Source organism: Cibotium barometz, chromosome 30 (genome assembly GCF_041138505.1).
Source record: "Cibotium barometz isolate CiBa-2024 chromosome 30, ASM4113850v1, whole genome shotgun sequence".
NCBI classification, from domain to species: domain Eukaryota; kingdom Viridiplantae; phylum Streptophyta; class Polypodiopsida; order Cyatheales; family Cibotiaceae; genus Cibotium; species Cibotium barometz.
The window spans coordinates 22890752-22916175 of NC_141075.1; the positions used below are offsets into that span (position 1 = coordinate 22890752).

Consider the following 25424-nt stretch of genomic DNA (forward strand, 5'->3'; position numbering starts at 1 on the left):
ATCTCTTTGTGGATCAAAGGTTTAATATTTTTAATGATGTGGGTGATCCAATTTTACTACTCAACTCCATGATGGGTCCATATTTGGGTAAGGTTAAGCTAAGGTGAATTGGACCTTACCAATTTTTTGTAAAATTTAACACTAGCACATTCAAGTTGTTGACATCATTGGATGGTGTGAAATTGCCAAGGCTAGTAAATGGGTTCAGATTAAAACCCCATTTTGGTAGACTCCTAGAGTTTGTGCCAGTGTATACTATTTTTGTTACACCGTTTCATGACAATAGTATGAATCCACATGGTGTGCATGCAATTTAGGTAGTGTGCAATATCTTGCATGCATAAATGTTTCATCATGGGATGGGATTTTCTTTTATTATTTTAGCAACCCTATCATCTCGCTTTGTGTAATAATAGATCGGCATGTGTAAACTTTTTTGCCCTTTACACTAGCTTTGTGTAATAATAGATTGGCACGTGTAAACTTTTTGCCCTTTACACTAGCTTTTCTCAATGTTAGGGTCATTCACGTAACCTCATTTACATTTTCACTTTCTTGCTTGCTCGTACACCCTTCTCACAACCTTCATCAATCTTAAGCCTCTTCCATGGTGGAGTTTAAAAAACTCACAGTAGTTCTGGATTTTAATATAAGCTTTAATCGCAATGGTTTGAACAGTAGGTTTTTTACAATTCGCATCTTTTTCATGGAGCCTTGTGACACTTAGCCCTTATGTTAATAAGCAGTTGATTGAATTGTAGAAGAATGGTGTGGTGAATATAGCCACACATAGGGTGCATATATCTTCACTCTAGAGTATGTGGAAATTTTGTCTTAGCTAGCTTTGGAGGGAGCCACCGATGTCCCTTTTACAACAAAAGAAGACATGGAGTTCTATTTCCACTCCAAGAGTTCCCTAAAGGAGTACAAACTGAACAACCACATAAAGGCCATATAATAGGTTGCATTTTAGGTCCATCATTGAGATGATTACCCTCACTCCTAATGTTACATATATGTCCAAGAAGGCCTTAAGGTTGTACATGTATGCATCTATAAGAAAACTGTTGTGTCAATTGGCAGGCACAGTAGCTCAAGAGAATTCACCCAAATTTAAGGATAAAGATTGGGAAAATATTTAAACTTCTGTATCACAGTGTCAATACCTATTATAGCAGCTTTAGGTGTAGTAGAAAAGCTACAATTTCAGAAGAAAATAAAGAAGGAACAAGGCAAATAGGACATGGCACCAAACAAAGGGAAAAATAACATAAAGTGGCAAAAGAGTCAGAGAAGAGGGTGGCATCCAAAGTCAATCAGGATAACCCGCTAAGAATTTTTTGGATCAGCTAGATGTTGCCCTGCTACAAGCTTTACAATTACATTTCAAAGTCACTAGATGCAAATAATGCAATGCAGATAGCTTGGCTCTACAAAATGACTTGATAAATGTCAGAAATAGGGTTGTAGGAGTGCGTGAACACACACATACACCCCGCACATGCGGGCAATGGAGAATCTCAAGGGAGCACACAATGAGATGATAGATAGATAATCAATGTGTGATGTACAAAGATGATAAGTATACCCAAGATGGGTGTATATTAGCACAAGGGAAAAAAACTCCTAAAGAGGGAAAAAGTGCCCCGACTATTCCTAGTGTGCTCACACACATCACTACCAAATATGGCTACAAATACCCCCCCTAGAGAAGACAAAAGATTGAACATGAATCCTCAAGTATGCATAGCTATGGTGTGTTTAATCCTAATTATTATGATTAAAGAACACTAATCCTATAGTGGGTGTAGCCTAATTAACAACATAATGATGATCCTAATAACTTAATCAAGCTTGACTCAAGCACAATTCCGCTACAAGATGGAAACTCGTACTCATAGAGAGGCTTGAGAGCTGCTTGTTTCATTGCTTGGAAATGATCCTTTCTATATGACGAGGGTACACCTCTTACAAATATGCTCATGTGGGATAATGTCGAAGTGTGATGTAGCTATATGCTCCTGATCTTGGTCCTCTACTCATACCTTGCCCTTAATGGGACCACAAATTTCAACACCCCCCCATGGTACCATGAAGTATAGGCTACTCTAAGGTGGTTGGATGTGAATTACAAAGATCCTTCACTTCCTCTTAGTGCAACATGCTACTCAATGTGGTCAAGCATGGTAATACAAGATGTCATCACCCCATGTGGGTGCATAAATTACTACTCTAAGTGGTCAAGTGTGATAAGAAAACACAATACAAAGGACTAGGTCTACTCATCAATGACCTTTTACAATCATGGGCTAAGGTGGTGAGGCTTGTCGATGTAGATTTGGTTTAGAAGAGACGCTCATCGTCGGAGATATTCTCTTTGCTTGATGAAGCCTCCATGTAGTTTACCTCCTAGTTCTTCAATCAACATTCTTCTTCCTTGAACCCGAGCTTGTTGTACATTTAGGCTTGTGTTTGAGCATGCATTCACTTTTAAAGTACCCTTTCTTCCACAGTGGTAGCATTCTTGCATACCCTTGTTGGTGTATAAATCTTGTTCCCTTTATGTACTTTGTATTCCATTATTTAACCAATTCTCTTCTTCTAGTAGTATGAAATACAACCCTCAAGTGTTAGTCCAGGTAAATCTAGTGCACCATATTCCTTTGGCATGCTTTTTATGAGTATTGCAATTGCATCTTTATCTCCAATATTAGCATCTATGCTTTTATGAGTATTGCAACATTGCATCCTTATCTCTGATCTTAGCATCTATGCCATCTAACTGGGTCACGATGCTTTTCATTTTACTAACAAACTGAGCCAAAGACTCATTAAAGTTCATTTGTAGACCCTAGAATTCAATCTTTAAGTGAATTTCCTGGTTCTTTACCTTATCTCCAAACACAAGATTCAATGTATCCCATGCATCCTTTGCGTGTTTCTTAGAGTCAATGTGATGAATAAGACTAGGAACCATGTGTAAACCAATAAGTGACAATGATTGCTCGTCTTTTTCAACCCACCCTTCACTTGGTTCATCTAGCACATTTTCCTTAATGATTTTCCAAAATTTCTTATCCATTAGAAGGTACTTCATCTGTGTATCCCAAGTATGGAACCCTTCCCCATTGAACTTATCAACATTTGTGATACTGTCTGACTCACGACAGTGTCTGATTACTTACAAATTTGGCATTTTTTAAAAAGTGCTCAAATTCTTTCAAGTTTTAGCCGAAGTGACAAATGATGTGATTTTATGCTCAGATAGCACTAATGCAACCCAAGAAGTTTAATTTTGACCTTCAATTAAACCAATTTCTACTGATGACCCTCTTAATTATAGTGATTAGTGTTGTAAATAGTGACCAGTATCAACTGATTTTGGAGGATTAAATTGAGCATGGGAGAGACCAAATTGATGGGGCTTTTTGCATGAGGGTATTGCCCTTAATGAGAACTAATAGCACAAGCAAAGACTCCAGCTCAATTTGCTCAAAAATTAGCCAATTAGGAAACGATTAGGCCACTGTGTTTTGTCTCCTCACGCCACGATCGGGTGATGAAATGTGCAGAAACTTTGGCTGAGAGTAGGTCATAGCACTGCTAAGGCAACCCTAAAGGGGCTTGCCTCAATTCAACGCACACAGGATGAATGGCCCAAATAACCAGTGAGCAAAAAAAGCACCAAATTTGACTCAACGGCGATGATATTCTTTGATCCCTCTAGTGAAGTGTGATGCCTTAAACTGATGAATGTTCCCCTTGAGTGGTTTGGGAAATGGTTGTAAGGATAGGGAGAATGGGTCTCTTCAAATTTGGTCCACAAAGGGGTGTGTGGATAAGCTTGGGACTAATTAGCTTACTGAGCTTGATTAACACTAAAAACCTCAAAAAATATTAGAGAGGACTAAAGCTAAGCTAGTGAAGAGCATCATGAGGAGAGGAGTGGCTTTGATACCATGACAAAAGATTGAACATGAATCCTCAAACAGCATGCATAGCTATGGTGTGCTTAATTCTAATTATTGTGATTAAAGAACACTAATCCTATGGTGGATGTAGCCTTATTAACAACATAATGATAATCCTAATGACTTAATCAAGCTTGACTTGACTCAAGCACAATTCGATTACAAGACAGAAACTTATACTCATAGAGAGGCTTGAGAGTTGCTTGTTTCATTACTTGGAAATGACCCTTTTTATATGAGGGTACACCTCTTACAAATATGCTCATGTGGGATAATGTCCAAATGTACTCCTGATCCTAGTCCTCTACTCATGCCTTGCCCTCACAATAGCCCCACAAATTTCAACACTAGAGTGATGATCTGAACAAGGAGTGCGTTGCACTAGAAGTACAAATATGTGTTATGCTCTTTTTTGGATTGTAATAGGGAGCCCATACTAGTCCCCAAAGGGAAGTAAGTTTAAAGCTTTGTGAAAAGCTTCAAACTTCCCTCATGGGAGAGCCTTCATGAATAAGTCTGCTAATTTGTCCTGTGTTGGCACATAAGCCAAGATGATTTCCTAGTAGAGCATCAATCCACTCATATGGACACATAACATCTAGCCCAGTCTGAGTATGCAACTGTGATTTACCCCACCCCCCCCCCTCTTGGGATAAAATAACCCAAAGTGCTTGGTTGCTTCCTACTAAGCCATGATATACATGAATCACCAAGGTGAAAGCAAAATCCACTCATATGGACACATAACATCCAGCCCAGTCTGAGCATGCAACTGTGATTTACCCCCTCGGGGATAAAATAACCCAAGGTGCTTGGTGCCCCTTTAGGTAACGGAACACCCATTTGACAGATTGCCAATACTTTGTGCATGGGCTATGCATAAATCTGCTCAATATTGAGACCACATACTGATAGTAATTCAGAAAGATGAAGTGATGTCTTTAAGAAATAATGTTGAGTTTCAATATCAGTGGTGGATAAAATATGTAGAAAGAATTACTCTACTTAAAAAGAAAGTTGTATCATCAAAAGAGTTAAAAGCAGTAGTAGAAAAACTTGATGAGAATGAAGTGGATATCTAGAATCTTAAGACCAATCATGCAAAGAACATTTGAATAATGGAAGCCAAAGAGAAAATTATAGAAGAATGAAGAAATGAGAACATATGTTCGTGTGCTGGAGAGGGAAAGTGGAAAATGTGCAACCTTTATTCTCAACATGCGTTAGAAACCTTACAAGCTAGAGATTTGTCCATTTCACCAAATTGGAATGTGATGCAAAAGATCATAGCTCATTTCAGTAAGGAATTCCAACCTCTAGCATAGCAACCTCCTCCAAATGGTCCTTCTAGCTCACGATATGTACCTACTACTGGTGCTACTTCTCACACTTGTGTGCAAAGATGTGGTGCCTAAATTGAAAGGGGCTCCTTTTATAGATGGAGAAACACCCTCTCTCACTTTGTTTCAAATTACAGAAATAGAAATCTTCAATTTTTTTCAAGGCCAGATATCACTATCAATTTTCCTTCTTGGCTATGTTTTACATGTATTCACTTGAATTATTTAACCAAAGAATGCTTAACTCGGGGGTAAGTTCTAACCCCACTATGAGCCCGCATAAAGGCCCCTTGTGTACATATGTTGAAAGTCTCCTTAGTCCACATAGGACTTCTAAAAGGATTCTTCTACATTATGTGTTCCTCCTCACTCCTCCATATGCTCTCCACATAGCTTGACATGTGTTTGCCATCTTATTTTAATAGAGTTACCAACACATGTTGAAATAGAAAGCTTTTCTCCAAGTCCTTCCATGAACTTTCAATTCTAGTAAACAAGAGATGCACACCTTCAATTAACACACCAAATCTTCATAAAAGAAGAAGAAATACTTATCAACACAAAGATAAGAGCATTGGGTGCAATCTCCCCCCGACGTGTGTGGCTCCTTCTCCCACATGTGGTATTTATGTCATATTCATTTTTTTAGCCCTTATAGCCAATAATATCACATTTTCTACTTTTGGGCTTTTGCTTTATATATAAATAACCTTGTCCAAAGTTTCAAAGGTTTGCACATGCTAAAACCTTTTCCAAATAATAAATCAAATGAACTTATACATAAACAACTACTTGTGCACACATGTACATTAAATAATCTTGTGCACATACGCACATAAAATAGCCTTGTGTACATATGCACATAAACTCTAGCCACATGATAGCCTACAAACTATCAATTTAATAATAATAATACAAAAATATCATGATTAGCACATGATCTTTGTCTTCACATTACTTCTTAGTCCACCAAAAACACCTTCTCATAGACAATCAATCAATCACATTAATCAATCCCAACATTATAATAAGAAATAGGCAACCATGATATCAAATCACATGTACCCACTGGATGGCACACACGAGTATCATCGATATAAAATAAACAATACGATTCCCAATAACTCAAGAGTGATTTTCATAACATTCCCTCTTTCTTAGGTTACGCTGTCCTCAGTTGTGTAAATGATAGCTTCTTGATTGATGTAAAAATTGGATCAACACATAATGCAGATATGAAACAATCTAATCAAATGAACATATGTAAAGTGAGTCTAAATGTTCCATACCATAGAGGCACATTCTGCATACACACATAATATGATACAAGATAGAAGACATAAATGTGTCTAGTGTATCTATATGAAATCGATCTGATGTCCTATATCACCACATATCACTCCTTTAGAATAGAAGTTTGAGATGGAGTGGCCATTTCAAACTTCGACACAAATTTTCTTTATTTAAAATAATTTTTACTTTAAATTATTATTTGGAAGGGTATGAACCAATATATATGCTGTGTGCTAAAGTGTACCAAACTCGTCAAATGAAAAGTGGAAAACATGTTAGTGAAATATTTCTTAATAATCAAGTTATCCTCCAAATCTTCTGCTAGAGGTTGAGATGGTTTTGACTCAACTTTAAATTGTTGGAATGTCTTAATATAGATGTCAGTACTTAAATTCAAAATTTATTATTTCTCTTGGAGTGTTTATAATTCTTGAATTATTAATCTCTTAGTAGACTTAACATAATAAAATCTAAATGTTTCTTCAATTACTCAATTTGAGTAAATCTTAACCTTGGAACAATGGGTTGCTACAGTTTACTATCTAAGTCTTTATGATCTAGAAATGATATAATAATAAATAAAATAAATAAATATGAATCATTTGTAAAAAGATTTGAATACATATCTCCACCATTTGATAGTGTATTGATGATGTTACCCTCTTACTTAAGATATTTACCATCGACTATGTATGCAAAAAAGAAGTTGGTCTCATTTTTCATCAGACAACTTTTAGTATAATGTCCCTTTTGATGAAATTTGTAACATGTAATGACATGTTTGCTTGACTTTTTGTTGTTAGTCAAGTCATGCATATCTGTTCTCTTAGATTTGTTAACTTTTCTTATTTGATTCTTATTGCTTCTGCTTAATCATTTTAAAAATTTCTTCTAAAATTCCTCTCGAAGTTTTGGTTCCTTATATGAGAGTCAATTTGTTCTTGGATTATGGAACGTTGTGATAAATCTTTCATAACTAAAACTTAAGAAATAACAAATATTTATAATAAGAAGAATGTCAAAAAATACATCTCATTTATGTTGTCGATGTTGTTGAAATATTTTGGCAAAAATAATTTGATACTCCAAAAATATATTTATTAAGCATGATTCTATATACTTTCTATGAATACATGAAAACAACTATCCAAATAAACCTTGATATCATAAAATAAAGTCTAAACTAATTATTGATGTTGAAGTAGTAGAGTTTTACCTTAAACTAATGAGTTGCTTGCTATAAAAATGAAATTTTAAAATTGATAATAATGTTAACTATAGAAAATTCAATAGAAAAAATTATAATCTTCTAGCAATACTAGTATAATCATATACAAATACTCTTTCAGGTGGTAACTTAAATTAAGGTAGTAGAAACGAGTAAGAAATTCATCAGTCACTATTGGATCATCTTCTATGTTGTACCCCTGAATGATATTTTGATGCTCCATGATTTGACTAAATTGGATGTTAGGAGTGAAGTTGCCAATAGGTATCATGAGGTTGTTTGTGAACGCTATTATAAGCATGGTGATCATGGTGATATGCGCTAGTCTTATAGAGATGAATAATTCAACATTCTCCCATTCCGTTCCATGTAACTCCATGGTGGTCATTTTAACATGTAGAGGAATCCCATTTTGTCTCTTTTTTTTAAAAAAAACTTAAACTAAAATAACCAAAGTGATTAAAGCTGATTCTCTCTATCTCTCTGCCATTTTGAATGGCATTGCCCAAAGATCTCACCGATGTTACTTGCTGTTGTGCAGATGGTTGAGACTATAATAAGATAAGAGTTGAAAGGTCCCACATTTTTTGTTGGGATGTCGTTCAATCTTCTGTCCCCAATAGATAGATAATCTACTCTCTGTAAACAAAAGGAGGAGAAGTGACACTCGGGCCTAACCATGATGTGCCTAACCAGACAGGGAGCATATCCGCGTTTATCTAGCAACACGTTGAATAAGGCATGGTCACCCACTATGTGCTTTTAGCTCTTTCTTTTTCTTTTTTTCTTTTTTTGATACTTAAAGGCTTTATATTTAAGCCTTACCATAATTTTTTTGCCAATTGTTGAACCCGTTGAGCTTCCCAAAATCTTGTTCTTTTGTTTTAAACTTCAAAAATAATTTGAGTTCAAGATTTCAAGGATGTGTCCTCTTGTCTTGATTTGTGTGTGATTTGGTGTGTAGAATAGCCCTCTTTTTTGTTTTTGAAAAGAATACTTTTTGCTTAATTTTTAGCTTAATTTGTTGTTTTTGTTGTTATTATTGTGGTTTTTCATGTTCTTAGGGCTTGCACATAGTTTGTATTAAGCTTAGTTTGCATCCATTGCATCCATTGCTTGCACATAGTTTGTATTAAGCTTAGTTTGCATCCATTGCATCCAATAATGCAATAAAACTTTTTAGTGAATGCTAGCTCTCTTTAGTGTTAAACGTAGAACTAAGATCATTAATTTTAGTTTAATTGTGTGTTTTTTGTTGAAATTGTTTACATTAGAGCGTTAGCAAGCATTAGGAGCAACTTAATCTTTCAACAAAATTCTTAAAACCATCAAAAACTCTTAAATTCGACTAATTTCTCTTAATGGACTGGTTTTTCATTAAAGGTGATTAATCTTATTTAAGAAGTAAATATTTTAGAAAATGTGTTAATTGAGATCTAAATTGATCATATGAGTAGTTGAAATAGTGTTTTGAGAGCATTGCATCAAAATACCTAATTACATCAATTTCTTCATTAATTGAAGGAATTTGACTCTTTTTGCTTAGTTTTGCCTTAATAGAGGAGATCAAAATTAAGAGTCTAATTAATCTCCTAATTTAGATTAATTTACACAATTGTTGATGCACATAGATTAGCATTACCTTACTGTATCCAATGATGTGCTCAATTGTGTGAATTAAATGAGGATTAGTAGTTAATTAGGTTCCTTGATTAGTGTAAAAGAGAGAAAGATTAGTGAAACGGTTAATCTTAGATTAATTTTTAATCACTTTTTTACATAACTCATTAAGGCTGAGTAGATGCTCATGAGTTGTCAAATTGTTCATTTATAAAGGGGTGTCATAAAAAGGTTGACTTTTTTTATTCCCACAACCTTTTTGGGAAAATGTCTCCTTAATTTTAAATTCAAAAAATATCCCCCCCAAAAAAAAGGAAATTCGTATTTCCCACTAGACTCCAAAAAAAAAATCAAAAAAGGTTCACGCCATGAACCATTTCTGCAACTTCACGGCCTAAGGTTTCATGCCCTGGGAGTCCGCGCCCAACAAAAAATCAAAAAATGGTTCACGTCGTGAACCATTTTTGCAACTTCACAGCATAAGGTTTCACGTCCTAGGAGTCCGCACCCAAAAAAAATCAAATTTAACTTTTTTATAAAGTCCGGTCCACGGCATGAAACCCTTTATTCACGCAACCCAAAAATATATATATATATCGAAAAATGGTTCACGCCGTGAACCATTTCTACAACTTCATAGCCTAAGGTTTCACGCCCTAGGAGTCCGTGTCCCCAAAAAAAAATCGAATTTAACTTTTTCGTGAAGCTGGTTCATGGCGTGAAACCCTTCGTTTACGTGGCCCAAAAAAAAAGAATTTAACCTTCCGTAAAGTCCTCTTCACGACGACGGCATGAAACCCTCCGTTCACCCCCCCCCCCAAAAAAAATTTTATAAAATTCATGAAGCGGACCGCTTCACGCCGTGAATTGCACCCCGCTAGTTCACATGAAAGGGGGTTCGTCATTCAGCACAAAAAAAAAAAAAGACTAGAAAATACCCCTATTTGGAGGCCCGTATATCCTAATTCGTTCACAACATGAAAGGGGGTTCGTCATTCAGCACCAAAAAAAAAAGACTAGAAAATACCCCTATTTGGAGGCCCGTATATCCTAATTCGTGTATCCGAAGAAGGTGATCGAAAAGTTGACATCAAGCTCTTCAACTTTGGACTTGGCCGTCCGAAGTCAAAATCGATCGTTTTGGCCTCTGACCAACCTCAAAATTTGACCCGGAAATCAAGGCCAAAAAATAGCCCAAAAACCACGAAAATCGTAAAAAACAGTAAGAAAACAATGACAAACCATATTCCGGTGACTTTTTGAGGGTCTAAACGACAAAATCACGGACGACTCAAGGAAACAAAGTTGTAGTACTCCAAAAATACTACAACTCTCTCACGCATAGTTTTTCAAAATTTCTTTTGAAACACCCTCAAAAACGTACTGTGAAACATGGAAAAAAATTCTAGGAAAATTTTTCATCTCGAGACAGTGATGGAAAATAGGTTTTAGGACCTCCTCTTCCATCTGGGAAGTTACTAGCATACGCTTTTTCCAAAAAATTATTTCTAAGGTTATTCACGTGCATATAGCGCCTAAGTTATTTAGGGCAAACGGACACTCTTTTGACCCAACGAAGAGAACACCAGGCCTCTTGAGGCTGTAATAACGGGCTGCGAGAAAATATAAAAAACAAAAAAAGAACACGTATACTTGCTTATTAAGGAGCATTTAGGCAATCAGACATGTCAACACAATAGAGGGATTGCCAGGGATTACACAAAGAACCTATGAGGTGCACTGAGTGACGAATCAGAACTTGTTTCATCCTCACTAAGTGACGTACTAGAACTTGTTTTCTCTTCTGAATTTCTTTGGATTGTTAGGTCTTCTTTATGTTTGCCCATGTGACGGGATCGAATTTTCTTTTGGGCTTTTGGATCCTCTGTCGCACATATGGGTTTTGGGGTTTGTGTCGTGGCCTTTGAGGTGGATGCTTCAGCTCCATAGGCTTCTTTTCCTTGCCCTTTAATTCAACCTTGGTTCTGATAGTTTGTTGTCCCTTGTTTTTCTTGGGTTTAGAAGGTTTTGCTTTTTCTTTTGGGTTTTGCTTTAAAGAATGTTATTCTACCCATGTTGAGGTATTGTCTTTTGCATTCTTTTTGATCGTCTCTCGTGCCTTGGCTTGTAAGCGTGTAAGCACATTCAAGGGTACCGTGGACAATTGCCCTTTTTGTACACTTAAGATGTTAAGAGTTGTATTTTGTGAGACAAGTTACATTGAAGCAACTCGTCTTGGGCAATCTTGGAACATGTGATCAATGCCACATCATTCACACATGGGTCGCAAAGTGTCAGTGACTATGGGCATGGAAGTATTCCAAACTGTGCAGTTTGCCACTTTGTGAGGTCCACGACAATAGAAACACTACTCTTTGGACTGTTTCTGTTTGGTTCACGGGAGATGGAGGTTTTGAGTCAATTGTGGATGAAGTGGGACACTTTTTAGTAACATGTTCAAAGGTTTTACAATATATGCAGTATAGAAAAATAGGTGCCTTGTATTGTGCACAATGGGGATTGGGATGCTCGTAGTGATTACACTTAACACAAGGCATTTCGTTCCTCACTTGTAGAGGCATTAAGGATGTTTGGTTTTGAAGGATCTCATCCTTTCTTAGGATTGTAAGCTTTTAAGCAAGGCTGCATAGAATTCAGGGAATGACAATTCCGAGACCGGCCATTGCTTCACTTGGTTTAGATGAGGAACAACTCGTAGCATGATCATCTTCTAGCAAGTTGTCATCTAAATGTACTGCTTCTTTATTGCTTCTTTACAACATTGATCGAATGTTTTAGGGTTGGATACAATGATCAAGTTGTGTAAGCCGTTTTTCTTTAAGCCCATCATGAAACATCTCTTCAATTGAAATTCATTTAATTTTTTCCATGACTCACATCGTGAGTCCAAGAGTTTTATCTGCCAAAGGATAAAGTCTCTAATGGATTCATTTGCTTGACGCTCAATTGAATAGACTTCTTTTACTGCACTCCACCGTTCACCTTGTCTCTGGAAAAGCCATGTATAAAGGCTGTTTTCAAGGTTCTGAAGTTGGTCTTGATTGTCGGCATCAATGTGATGAACCATCGACTAGCCTTTCCCTCTAAGCATAGGTTCAACACATGTGCCTTGGTGGGACAGTTGGGATTTCCAAAGGCTTCACATCTCTGTTCAAACATTTGAATGAATTGAATGGGTTTGTTGTTCCGCTGTATTTGCCCATAATTTTGGAAATTTGAACGCTGTATTTCTGTATGTCACTGAGGCTGTATGTGAGTGCTCTTGTTGGGGAAAACTCATTGAGTCCTTGGGGTACCCCCCTTCCTAGACTAGTAAGTATGTCCAAGGTGTGGGCATCCAGGAAAGGGTTGGTACCTAAAGGATTTGTGGAGATGGTTGGTAAGAGACCAAAGCTTGGTGGGATTGAAGTGACATGGGGTATAAAACTCGATGACACGCTTGTTATATAGGCATAGCCAATAGTATTGGGAGGTGCATTTGGGGCATAGAGTTCAATGGCTCGAAGATGTCAGCCATTGGGTCAAAAAGATTACTGCAAGCACAAGGGTACTACCAAAATAATACCAAAGCTTGGATTCCCAAGTGCATCACAAAGTCCCCTAAGCTTGCACAAAGAAGCAAGCCTCAGCACCAAAAGCATCAACCACAAACTTATATTGTTCATCAAAGATGGGTGCTTATGCATGTGCTTAAACAACAAGGATACTATGATGGTAATTCCATCATATGGTTGCAAAAATCAAACAACGTGAAGAAAGCATCCCCACCGACTTCAACCCCAATAGCTTCACCTAAAGTTTGACAAGAATGGAGGCCCAAACAACACCAAGCAAGGCACTCAACCACTCTCTTAGCACCTATACAAGAGCTTGTGTGTTCAAACAACCCCAATGGTAACCAACCAACAGTCTTATCTACTGCCTCGATAACATGTGAGCCAAAAATTTAAGAATCAGTTCCCACGTCTGCAAACGGAGACTTATGAGCGCATCAAAGACAAACTCACAATGCTCTTATCACCCCTCTGGATGTGAATCAAAAGTGCACAAGAACCTGTTGCTCACATGTCATGGCCTAGCTGACCCATAGAATCATTTCAATAAAAAATCTTTGGAATCAAAGCCTATAACTTTACGGGGTCAAAACCTACGCTTTCACGGAATTACTCCATTTCACAGAATTCCATTTCATGGAATTCCATCTCATGGAATTATCCTCATTTCACGAGATTATTTTAGGGATTTAGGCCATTTCATGGAATATCCCTTCACGGCCAAAAAAAACCCGCAATCTCACAGGATTAGGCCATTTCATGGAATATTTCTTTACGGCCAAAAAACCTGCAATCTCACGAGTTCAGATCTCTCACGAATTAACAGTCTCATGGCACTTTCACGATTTAATCCATATCATGAATTGAGCCACCTCACGCAACATTAACACTTTCCCAACGATCTTCAATAGCCATCATATATTTGTTAAGCTTATAGCTTACTATTCTTTTGGCTAAATTAATGAAGCAGCTACTCCATTAGTACATATCCATACTCATGCATTGGAGAACATTTGCACCAAAGCCTCACCATCAACAACTTCCAGGTACATCTCTAGATGGGAGGGCCATGGTGGATGAAAGCCTGGTCAAAAGATACAACCCATCACCTCGAATTTTCCTTCAAACTACAAACCTCTCCCAACGACACTACCATCTTCACAAATCAATGATCTTCAATCCTTAGAGAAGATATCTATATGAGCCTCGCAAGTCAACGTAATTCTTTCAATCCTCACCGACAAGTGGCTATTTCAACACGTAGAACGGTTCAATAAGAGTCTATATGACTCAATCCTTGTACTTCATGTATAGCTGCTTCATAAGAGCACTTAAATATACATAAAAACATCAAAAGCACATGGATAGAAGAAAGCAAGAACATGTCCTACTACACAACAACATTTGACAAGAATCCTACCACACAAAGGGACATCATCAAAGGCCAATTTCTTTAATTGTTGATGAATATCGCTTCAATGAATCAAATGAGGAACTGAGAATCACCATCTCGTTCTGATGATTATGTCTACGTTCTGTCGGATTCTCCCCTCTCTTCTCTCCCATTATTAATATCTCTTAGTATCCCCACTAACAAAAATCACATGTAACCTTGCTTATGATTGTCCAAAAACAAAGTGAGCCAAAAAAAAGGCTCACACAAATATAAAAATGCAATCATTCACAAAAAACCCCACCCCCAACCTTGTTAGGAATTCCCAATAAACAACTAACCTCTTCATTCGCTAACTAGCTTTTCTTATTCCTTCCGGAGGAACAAAGACCATTGAACATCACTCAACACCAAAGCCATCGGACAAAGCTTGTCCATTCTCCCCACACAAAGGTCTTCAACGCGATCACAAGGACGCAATCACCATCAAGAAGGGGAGATGTTAACTCAATTCTAGGGTTAACAAGATCTACTGCCATTATCTTACATCAAGGAGTCACGATATATACACCAAAGGGTCATACATCCAAGATATGAAGCAATAGTGTCCAAAGCTACAACTTGAACAGGTGCCCATAATGGTGTGATGGAGTATTTATGGCGATTCTCGCTTCAAAAGCATGTGGTAGCAAGTTAGGATGAAGTCCTAAGTGATATACTTCATGGAGATATTATGAGAGTAGTCATTATAATAGCATTAGGCCTCTTATGAACCTAAAGTGCTCGGTCGGCCACAGTTTAAGTGAGTGTGAACACGTATGGCCATGTATATAAGTGAATATCTCTCATAAGTGAGGTGAGAGGAGAGATGTGTACCCGTAGTGCAACACGGCGGTCTGACAACGCTCACCGGGAGGTGCGGTGGAATTGCTTCTCAAGGAGTTGTAGAGCTTGGAGACCTCAAGGTATGAGCTCGGCCATTGGAAAGATTCTCACGACAGTTGCAGTTGCAATTCAACAGGTAATCTCTTTTTAGATATGTTTCAAGGAGGGTTAGGGTGAGCCATAACATTCTAATAAACAAGAGATACACAACTTTGATTAATACACCATAGCTTAGCGTAATTTTTTTAAAGAACAAAATACTATCAATATAAATACAATAGAATTAGGTGCAATCTCCCCCCCTGATGTGTGGCTCTCCTTCTCCCACACACTGTATTCATTTTTTAAGCCCTTGGAGCCAATAATAGCACTTTTTTCACTTTTGGGCTTTTGCTTTACATATAAATGACCTTCTCCAAACTTTCAAAGGTTTTCACATGCTAAAACCTTTGCCCAATAATAAATCAAATGGACTTATACATACACAACTACTTGTGCACACATGCACATTGAAAAATCTTGTACATATACGTACATTAAATAACCTTGTGTACATGCATACATAAACTCTACCCACATGATAGCCTACAAATGATCAATTAAATGCTAATACAAAAATATCATGCACATGATCTTTGTCTTCACACCACTGCTCAATCCACCATCCGTACCTCAATCGATACCATCGTACAGTGTGACACCTCAATCGATACCCTCGCACATCTCAGTGCCTATACTCATAGACATTAGCCATGGTAGTTAAACAATCAATTGAACACGTTAATCAACCCAACACTATCATGAGAAATAGGCAACCATAATAGAAAATCACACATACCCCCACTACTGGAATGGCACACACTTGCATCCCCGATATAAAATAAATAATATAATTTCCAATAACTCAAGAGTGATTTTTGTAACACATGTAGGCATAAGACCCACTTTTATTTCCACATCACTAGACTAAATAACTATACCAAAGTATATATAAAGCATACGTATGGTATTTACAATGAGCACATCGGCACCTTAAAAATAATCTTAGTAGAAAACATAAAATGATAATAAAGTGGGTGCGTGCGTGCATGTGTGTGTGTGTGTGTGTGTGTGTGTGTGTGTGTGTTATAATTCCACAAAAAAAAATGTGTGTGTGTGTGTTATATAAGTAGTAAATGTGTAGGTATGTTATGTTCTGTGTGTAGGTATATTATAGGTGTAAATAGGTATATATATACATATGTGTGAGTAGGTATATATAAATGTATGTGAGTAGGTACATATGTGTGTGCAGTATATACATATGCATGTATATATGTGTGTATGTAAGTAGGTATATATATATATATATATATATATATATATATATATATATATATATATATATATATATATATATATTAGTATTTGTGTGTGTTTGCTATAATGTGTGTATAAGTGAGTATTATATATGTGTAGAGTGTATTTTGTGTGAAAGTGGGTAGGTATATAAATATATATATGAGTAGGTATATATATACATATATATACATATATATACATATATGTGTGTGTGTGTGTGTGTGTGTGTGTGTGTGTGTGTGTGTGTGTGAGAGAGAGATAGAGAGCAAATATATATATTCTCACTTTGATAAAGCTTAAGTATTGTAAAGAAACAATAAACTTTTACATATACAAACAATATCTCTCTCTCTAAGCATGAACATACATTGCTGATGTTGCAATACATTTTCGCATGATAGCATGAAAATTTGATTTAATTACTATAATAAGCCTAACATTTGAAACAAGCCTCTACACAGTATCCACTCTCAATGAATGCACCAATCATGTGTTGTATAGTGACTTAAGCTTGGCTAAAGCTTTCTAAATTTTCCCTGCACCTTTGTCAAGCTTGATTCAACACAATAACATGGCAATAACAGAAGACATAGATGTCAACCTTTTGTGGAATCACAGAGTTAAGTTACCCCAAGTGTGTCAACATAACACTTAGACTATGTGTGCTCTCCCCTATCATGGAGAGCCCTCATATCTTCATTAACACTCAAGGCTTACTTTCCCTCCTTTGAATTTTTTTTAAAAACTTTTATAGCCATTTTAAGTCAAGGTTGGGCACGTGTTAAAATTGCCTCTTTACATCAATGGGGAATAATGTATGATCCATAATGCTTAAACTTATGATGATAAATAACAAAGTGTGATGCCACTTCTCATAATCTCTTTATTGGGCTACAAATGTGTGTGTGTGTGTGTGTGTGTGTGTGTGTGTGTGTGTGTGTGTGTGTGTGTGTGTGTGAGAGAGAGAGAGAGAGAGAGAGAGAGCGAGGGAGAGAGTATAACTCACCTACAAGAATAAAATTTATAAACCCAAATTTAAGTACAAAGTTTAAATCTAACTCAAATGTAGCAAAATCTTAAATAATAGACTAGATTTTTGAAATGTGTAGTGCCCAAGCAAAGAAATAAGGGGATATATATATATATATATATATATATATATATATATATATATATATATATATATATATATATATATAGAGAGAGAGAGAGAGAGAGAGAGAGAGAGAGATTTGATATATGCATATCTATATATGCTCTAATAATACAAATAATACTATCTTAGCAATGTATATTTATATCATTTTAATTCTTTAAGAATACAATATTAACGTCATACAATCAATAATTATTCTTTATTAAAATTTTGTTAAGACTAATTTATTTTACATGGATAATGATGTATAAATATTAATATAATATTCACTATATAATCGTTTACTTTTGCTAATAGTTTAAAGTCATGTAAATATAGACACTTTTATAAAGCTTTACCATCTACTAGTTTATTGCCCCCACTCTAGTTCTATTTAAGGCTTGCAATGCTTTAAAACCATATAGTTTATTATGCATGCTCTACTTTTGATCATACTTCTTAAAATCATGTAAATATACACATTTACAAAGCTTTACCATCTACTAATTCATTGCCTTCTTTATATTCCTATTCAAAGCTTGTAGTGCTTTAAAAATCATCTACTAGTCCATTGCCCCCACTATAATCCTATTCAAGGCACACTCTAATTTTATTCATCCAAGGCTTGCATTACTGGAAAAAATATCCTTGAGTGTATTTTTCACAACTTAGATTGAGAAATTAAAAAAGAGTTAAAATTCTACCTTAGCTTGAAATAAAGGGTTAAGACTTTATATCAGTTAGTTATAAGGTCTCGTGGGTTGATTTTTTAAGTAAAATTAGCCATGATCAATACACCTCAAGTGCCTCTAGCACTATGACACTTGCCCATCTTATAAAGATGCTCAAATGGTTAGGAGATGGCTTATGTATACTTGACACTCTCGCAAGTAAAATGCATGCTTGCACAAACTAAGTGACCACATCATGTGGGCGCTAGATAGCAAACCAAGGACACAATGTTCTCAAGTTACAAGGAGTTCTTACTTCATAGTACATATATCCCATCAACAGATACATGTGGCCAAGGGTAGGGTCAAATGAGAACGACCTTCCACATATGTAAAACTCCATCGTACTTCATAGTACATATATCCCATCAACAGATACATGTGGCCAAGGGTAGGGTCAAATGAGAACAACCTTCCACATATGTAAAATTCCATAATCATCGATTTCATTGTGTTCAAGCACTCTTGTAAGCAAGGCATCCTCTGTCCAAAGTCTATCTAGAATGTCATCAAAGCTCCTTACTCAAGCACAAGGATGGGTGGACGCCATCAGTTTATAATAAAGATTTTGCAACCAATAATTTTGTTTACTGTCCCCTTCTTTCTATAATTCCTAGTTTTATATTGTGTTGATCTAATTTATGCTGTTGTGTATTCCTACATGATGGTACCAAAGCATAAGCTCAAAGCAAAGATTGTTTTTGGAAGTTTACTATTAGAAGGAAGATTTGGAGAGATGGCCCAACCTACAAGCCCTGATAGTTTTCAGTTTAGACACTACCAAGGGTGGCCAATTGATTAAGATATGGCTTATGTAGACCTGGCACTCAAACAAATATATAATGCATGCTTGCGTGGATTAAGTGACCACATTATGTGGACACTAAATAGCAAACTTAGTTCAAGTTATGAGGTCATACTTCATAGTAAATTCAGATACACATGGAATGGGATCAATGACCGACCTCCCATAAGATATTATAAAACCCCATAATAGGAGTTCGTTGTGTTTGAGACTCATGTAAGCAAGACCTCCTCCATCCAAAGTCTGTCTAGATCACCATTAAAGCTCCTTGCCCAAATTCCTTCAATTTGTATTCAAGATTTTATACTCTCCACTTCTGTCAACAACTCAATGCTTTCAATTGTATTGAAACAACTTTCATTGTAGTGTATTTCTACACTTTTGACTTCAAGGAATGGTCTATGTAAATTTTGTACTACTACTACACAGAAATCAATCAAGACTATTAGCTTTTCTAGACATGAAACCACACGACCAGATCCTAGAATAATCTCAATAAAAGCTTATTTTTTATTACATCTTTAAGTACTCATATGACAAATAACTCCATTAAGCACATTTCATTTTAATATAAAAGATTGTTTTATTCATTATTGAGAGGTATGTCTAAAATAGAGGACCTACGATAACCTAAAGTGTATAGACCTAAATCAAGCTCTAACAAGTTGCTCAATTAAACATTACTTTCTCAAAAGTATTTATCAAATTATAATCATGTTCATAATCAAAACAATAAATTATACCTCACATAGAGTTAAAATTAAGATTTGAAACTTAAAATAGATCCTACCAATGATATATATTAAGTTTATTACAAATAATCAAGTCCCACATTAAGAGGCCCACATTTAGCCTTTAGTTTTAATATACTAATTATATATTAAAATTATTAAAATATCTCGTTTCTTAGTTGTCCATGGTTAATAGATAAATAGATTAAAGCTTATAGTAAACTAAAGCTTATAGTAAACTAGATCATTGATAATATCAAAGCCACCCTTGCTCCAATTATGTAAAGTCAAAAAAGCCTAGCTTTGAAAAACCTTGGAAATTATATAAAGCATGTGTGGCATATGCAGATTTCTCACTTTAAACATTTAACTTCTTGAGAGAGAGCCATCTGAGTTTCTTTAAGTAATATATGATTAATGTATAGAGAAAGATGTATATGAAAATTTAAGCTATTTTTATAGTTGTATTATAAAATTGAAAGGTCTACATATTAATTCACATTAAGACTTAAGATTATAATTGAATATGATATACAAATTTTATACATAATATGTATAAAATATATGTATATGTACTACATACTCATCGACAAAATATATTATAGAAATGTAGAGAGAAAGAGCCATTGCCCCTCGTTTAGCATTCGATATAAACTCTACAAAGAAGAGAGTAGGTGGTTCATAATTCATTGTTACAGGGAGCACTCTAAATATACCATCTGCAGGGCTGCAGGTGTATGCCAAAGCCATTTTTCTGAGATGCTAGGTCATATACAGCATATCTAACCAAAACTCCATCCATTTACATTACCTACCCAATCCCCTTTTCAGGCAGATAAACAACCCCACCCTGACTACAAAAATTCAACAGACGCTGAGGGATGCTGGGTTGGAGGATGGAAGGATATGTCCATTTAAGTACAGGCAAAAAGATGGACCTCTAGTTGCTGCCTTAAGCAAAATTTGAACAGACCAAGATAACTAGCCAAAATTGCTTTCACAAGCTTCCCTCATACATATCTATTCTGACTTCTTCTGCACTGCTGGGCCCCGTGGAATTCTGTTCAGCACTGAGGCTTCCACTTTCTTGAACTGGTTGTTCAGTTCATTCATAGCTTTCTGGGCAAATCGATCAATGGCATCCTCATTTTTCTCATACAGGATAGGGAGAGTGTGTGCTGCAACAATTGCTGAGAAGAGAAAAAAACCACACCCTTGTAAAAAAACTCAACACAGGACACAGCTTCCTAGAGACATGAACCAAAAACAACATTCTGAAGAGGATCCTACCAAGGTAAAACAAAGTCAGAAAGTGAAACCAGCCTCCAAACAATACCAGCAAAGAAAGAGCACCAACAAGCTGCAAACACAGGCACTGTTACTGCTGTTGAAGCTCAAGAGTGTGGCACAAAGCTGGACTTAAGCCAGTTACTCAAAAGAAGACACAAATCACTGGAATAGAGACAGAAATCAAAGAAAAACGCCCATGGCTTACCTGGGCAAACCGTTTAACATCTTTTCCAACCGCTATCTCATGAAGAATGGCCAGCATTTTGTTGATCTCAATTTTGAGAGTCTTGGCAACCTTCAGCACGATCTCGTCAGACAACTCAAGCTTTGGAACTGGAGGGGGTACTCTGGAGCAATTTTCAAATGGGAAGCATATCAAACATCAGACTTTCAACCTACAAATGACAAACCTGAAACAGTGGCAAGCCCAAGCAATGAACTGTTAATCTGCACACCAAGATACACTAACCTGTTAAGAAAGGCCGCTCCATTTGACCAGGCAAAAAGAATCACCACAACTATCAGTAGAAGAAGTGAGATCAACGAGATGAAATGGTAGCCAATCCACTCAAACAGCACCCAGATTACTGTTGACCCAGCCAAAAACCCTGCCGAGAGGTGCTTCCTTCTCCATAGCAGGACATCAGCAGCTGAAAGTACCACTCAAATATCAATCATGGTTTGACTCACATGCACATGCACATGCACATGCACATGCACCCACACACGCGCACGCACGCAAACACAAAGACCAGCACCAGCAGATCTACACACAAACACAACAGTTTTGAGGAAATCATCATCAAGAGCCCACACAGGTCGGTTGCATTCAATCAAAAAGCAGAAATAATGGAAACACAAGATGGCAAGACATCACAAGCAAGTAAAAATTGAGTGCCATTACCAGCATTCACAAACAAGAAAAGCCCTCAGCTTAGAATATAATAACCATGCCAACACCTGATATCACACCACGTTCTACACCTAGTTCTCGGCGCACTCTCCCTTCCCATTGCAACTCAAAAAGGTACACATGCGGTCCATATACCACTGGAGATACAGAGCACACTGGGTTGTCCATTTCTCCATGTGGCAAGGTCTGCTACGCCATTGCAGGTACAGATTTCTGTAGACACCTAAACCAGACTACCCACTATTGAAATGCAGGTTATTTCAGAGCTAATGGACTCAGCAAGTAAAGACCAGAATCATCAGAGGAAACAGAGCAAGATACAGATGCATTTAAGCTTGAGATGCAAGCAAATCGCTCATTTGAAGGACTGCCTGGACCAACCCAATACAAATCTTTTACGACCCCTCGATCACAACAAACAGGTTTAAGGGTTTGAGTCCAGGTCAGCATCCCCGAAGATAACCACCTTCACGACTGGAACTGGAACTTTCATTCCTTCCATCATTCAAAAAAATCATAAAACCCTGACAAATCACTGGGAAAGGTCCACGGGAAACTGTAACAAATCTAATTGCACGCTAGAGTCAGACAGCAACACCTGAGAAAGAGAAGCAAAACCCGCTACACAATTGCAGCAACTTTGAAGCACCACTCAAAGCTCCACAGCGACACAAGAAGCACTGACAAAGGTAGCTTCGCAGACCCCGCATGAATAAAAAAGGAAAGGCGCAATGTGACAGATCAGACAAAGCCCTAAATCGAAGTGAAATGCACCACAGAAAGCAGAGAAAGAGAGAATCTTGAAGTGCATACAGTGGCCTCCTCCGAGAAAGTCGTGGACGGGCTTCTTGCGCCCGAAGACGCGGCCATAGTCAATGCCGGAGCTCGCAGAGGGCTCGGAAGCAAAAGCAGAAGCAGAGGGGGGGAAGGACGCCTCGGTGGAAGCTGGCAGGTTCTTGATATTCTCCAGAACGCTGTTGAGAATGGCTGCCGCAGAAGCGGAAGAAGACCTATCGCCCAACATACCTGTTGATGAGGAGGCGCAGAAAACACAGAGAGAATGTCGGCGGCGACACGAGAGACAGACAGACAGAAAGGGAGAGAGAGATGAGAGCTTCGATTTAGGGTTCTGGTTGGAATTAATGGCGGGTTTCCCAACGGGACATCCGTCCTGGCGTCTTGCTTCCACCGTCGATCTGCTCTCATCCTGCCGCCCATTTTTGGAACGCCTTTCAATTTTCAAATTAGCCGCCTAGGTCAATTTCATTTTCCCCAAGAAGTAGGTGACCTACCGCCTCTGTGTGTGTTTGTATAACCCTCTGTGTATTTGCCTGTACGTGTGTATATTTTTTACTTTTTTTTTAAAAAAAAGTCTGTACGTGTGTATGTGTGTGTCCATATGTATTGCATCTGTCTATGTGTGACTCCCCACATGCATTCTCTCTCTGTCTCTATCACATGCACATGCGCATACACAACCCTCTCACACACACATACACATGTACATGTACTCTCTTTTTTTCTTCTCTTTTTTTTTAAAAAAAGTTTTGCTGGAACTAGATAGAACAACACACATGCCACAGCTTGTAGAGGGGGGCTCGAACCCATGACCTCGTGACTCTCGAGAACCACCTTAACCACTCCACTAACTCGCGATCGACAATGCATGCACTCTCTCTTCTCACACCGATCTCGCATGCGCACTCACACACATTTATTGAGACTCTCTCTCTCTCTCTCTCTCTCTCTCACACACACACACACATATACACATGCACATGTATCACTGTGTGTACGCGTGCCTATGTGTCTATGAATGTGTTTATACATAATAGTATTAATGTAATATTATCATATATTTACTACATGTATATTGCTTTATATTATTATTATTATATTATATTATGTGATTATATATTTAGTATATGTATTTTTATTTATTTATTTATTAATTATATATTTATATATATAAATTACATTATGCTATTTCTATATTTTTATTTATTTTTATTTATATTAAATTATCATATTTATAATATATTTACTATATATATGTCTTTATTTTTTATTTATATTTATGTAATATTATTTATTTATTTATATTAGTATAAAATTTTAAATATATATATTTATTCAATACTTATTATATGTTTACATATTGTTATGATGTATATTTATATTCTATATATATTTTGTACTTATTTATTATATATCTTTATATTATTGTATTATTAAATTTTTTTTCTCATCACATACTCCCCTCCCCAAAACTTGCACATAATAAATAGTATAAATAGATATGTAATAAATAGTATAGATAGATATACACACACAACAACAAGAACAACAACATATATATGCATATTTATAAATGTAAATAAAAATATACACACATATATATTTAGTTAATTTAATTTATTTTAATTTTACTAGAATTGTAATGAAGCAATTATATATGCACATGCATATGTATGGGTTTGGGCCTAGGTACCTGGACCTTGAGCATAGATTTGGGGCATGGACATATTGTTAGCCAGTGTGAAATGGCGAAGCACTATATAAGTGACCTTGGTCTAAGCCATTATACACTTTTGATATCTTCTTGATCATTTGATATGATAGACATCTTGTCTTCTTGGAGTACATGGTACCTCCACCCTTGGGCTTTCATGGGAGCTAGCTCATGTGTGGGTTAACACATGGCCTCTCATGCATATAGCTTAGATTCATTTTCCCAGATTTCAACTTGGTTATGATCCCTTCATTGCATTGGTATCAGAGCTCGTGGCTTAGATCTTGATGTTTTGATTAGGGAGGAGTGATTCGTGCTTAATCTATTTTCAAATTAGTGTTTTTACATAGTTTTAAAATTTGTTAAATTTTGTTTTAAGTGGATTAGCAATGGAATTAATGGTAATCATTCTCGAGTATATGCTAATCACATATTTCAAAAACCCTAATTTCTAGTATAGATTTAAGTGGATTAACAATGGAATTAATGGTAATCATTCTCGAGTATATGCTAATCACATATTTCAGAAACCCTAATTTCTAGTATAGATTTAAGAGAATCTTGATAATGTTTCCAAACATTTTTAGAGTGATTTTCTTAGAACTTTCTCTTGAATAGTGTTTCCTTTCATCTAATATATTCATAAACCTTAGTTTCCTTC

The 25424-nt window shown here is 36.5% G+C and overlaps 1 protein-coding gene across 1 annotated transcript; it reads right to left on the reverse strand.

Annotated features, from left to right (window-relative positions):
* Nucleotides 1-20659: 20659 nt before the first annotated feature.
* Nucleotides 20660-23442, reverse strand: LOC147621284 (reticulon-like protein B2). The gene is made up of 5 exons (XM_086823987.1): nucleotides 23065-23442; nucleotides 21808-21988; nucleotides 21544-21685; nucleotides 21339-21408; nucleotides 20660-21238 (listed from the first exon to the last, which is right to left on the reverse strand). Exons 1-5 carry the CDS (start codon nucleotides 23273-23275, stop codon nucleotides 21069-21071), a joined length of 774 nt encoding a protein of 257 aa, XP_086680113.1. The 5' UTR covers nucleotides 23276-23442; the 3' UTR covers nucleotides 20660-21068.
* Nucleotides 23443-25424: the final 1982 nt, after the last annotated feature.

What these genes read in the sequence shown, in the direction of transcription:
- LOC147621284 (XM_086823987.1), bottom strand. Translation starts at nt 23,275, where the DNA reads ATGTTGGGCGATAGGTCTTCTTCCGCTTCTGCGGCAGCCATTCTCAAC. An exon ending in CTTTCTCGGAGGAGGCCACT is followed by an intron (nt 21,989 to 23,064) that starts GTATGCACTTCA and finishes TGGTACTTTCAG; the next exon opens with CTGCTGATGTCCTGCTATGG. An exon ending in TCTGACTTTGTTTTACCTTG is followed by an intron (nt 21,239 to 21,338) that starts GTAGGATCCTCT and finishes TTCTCTTCTCAG; the next exon opens with CAATTGTTGCAGCACACACT.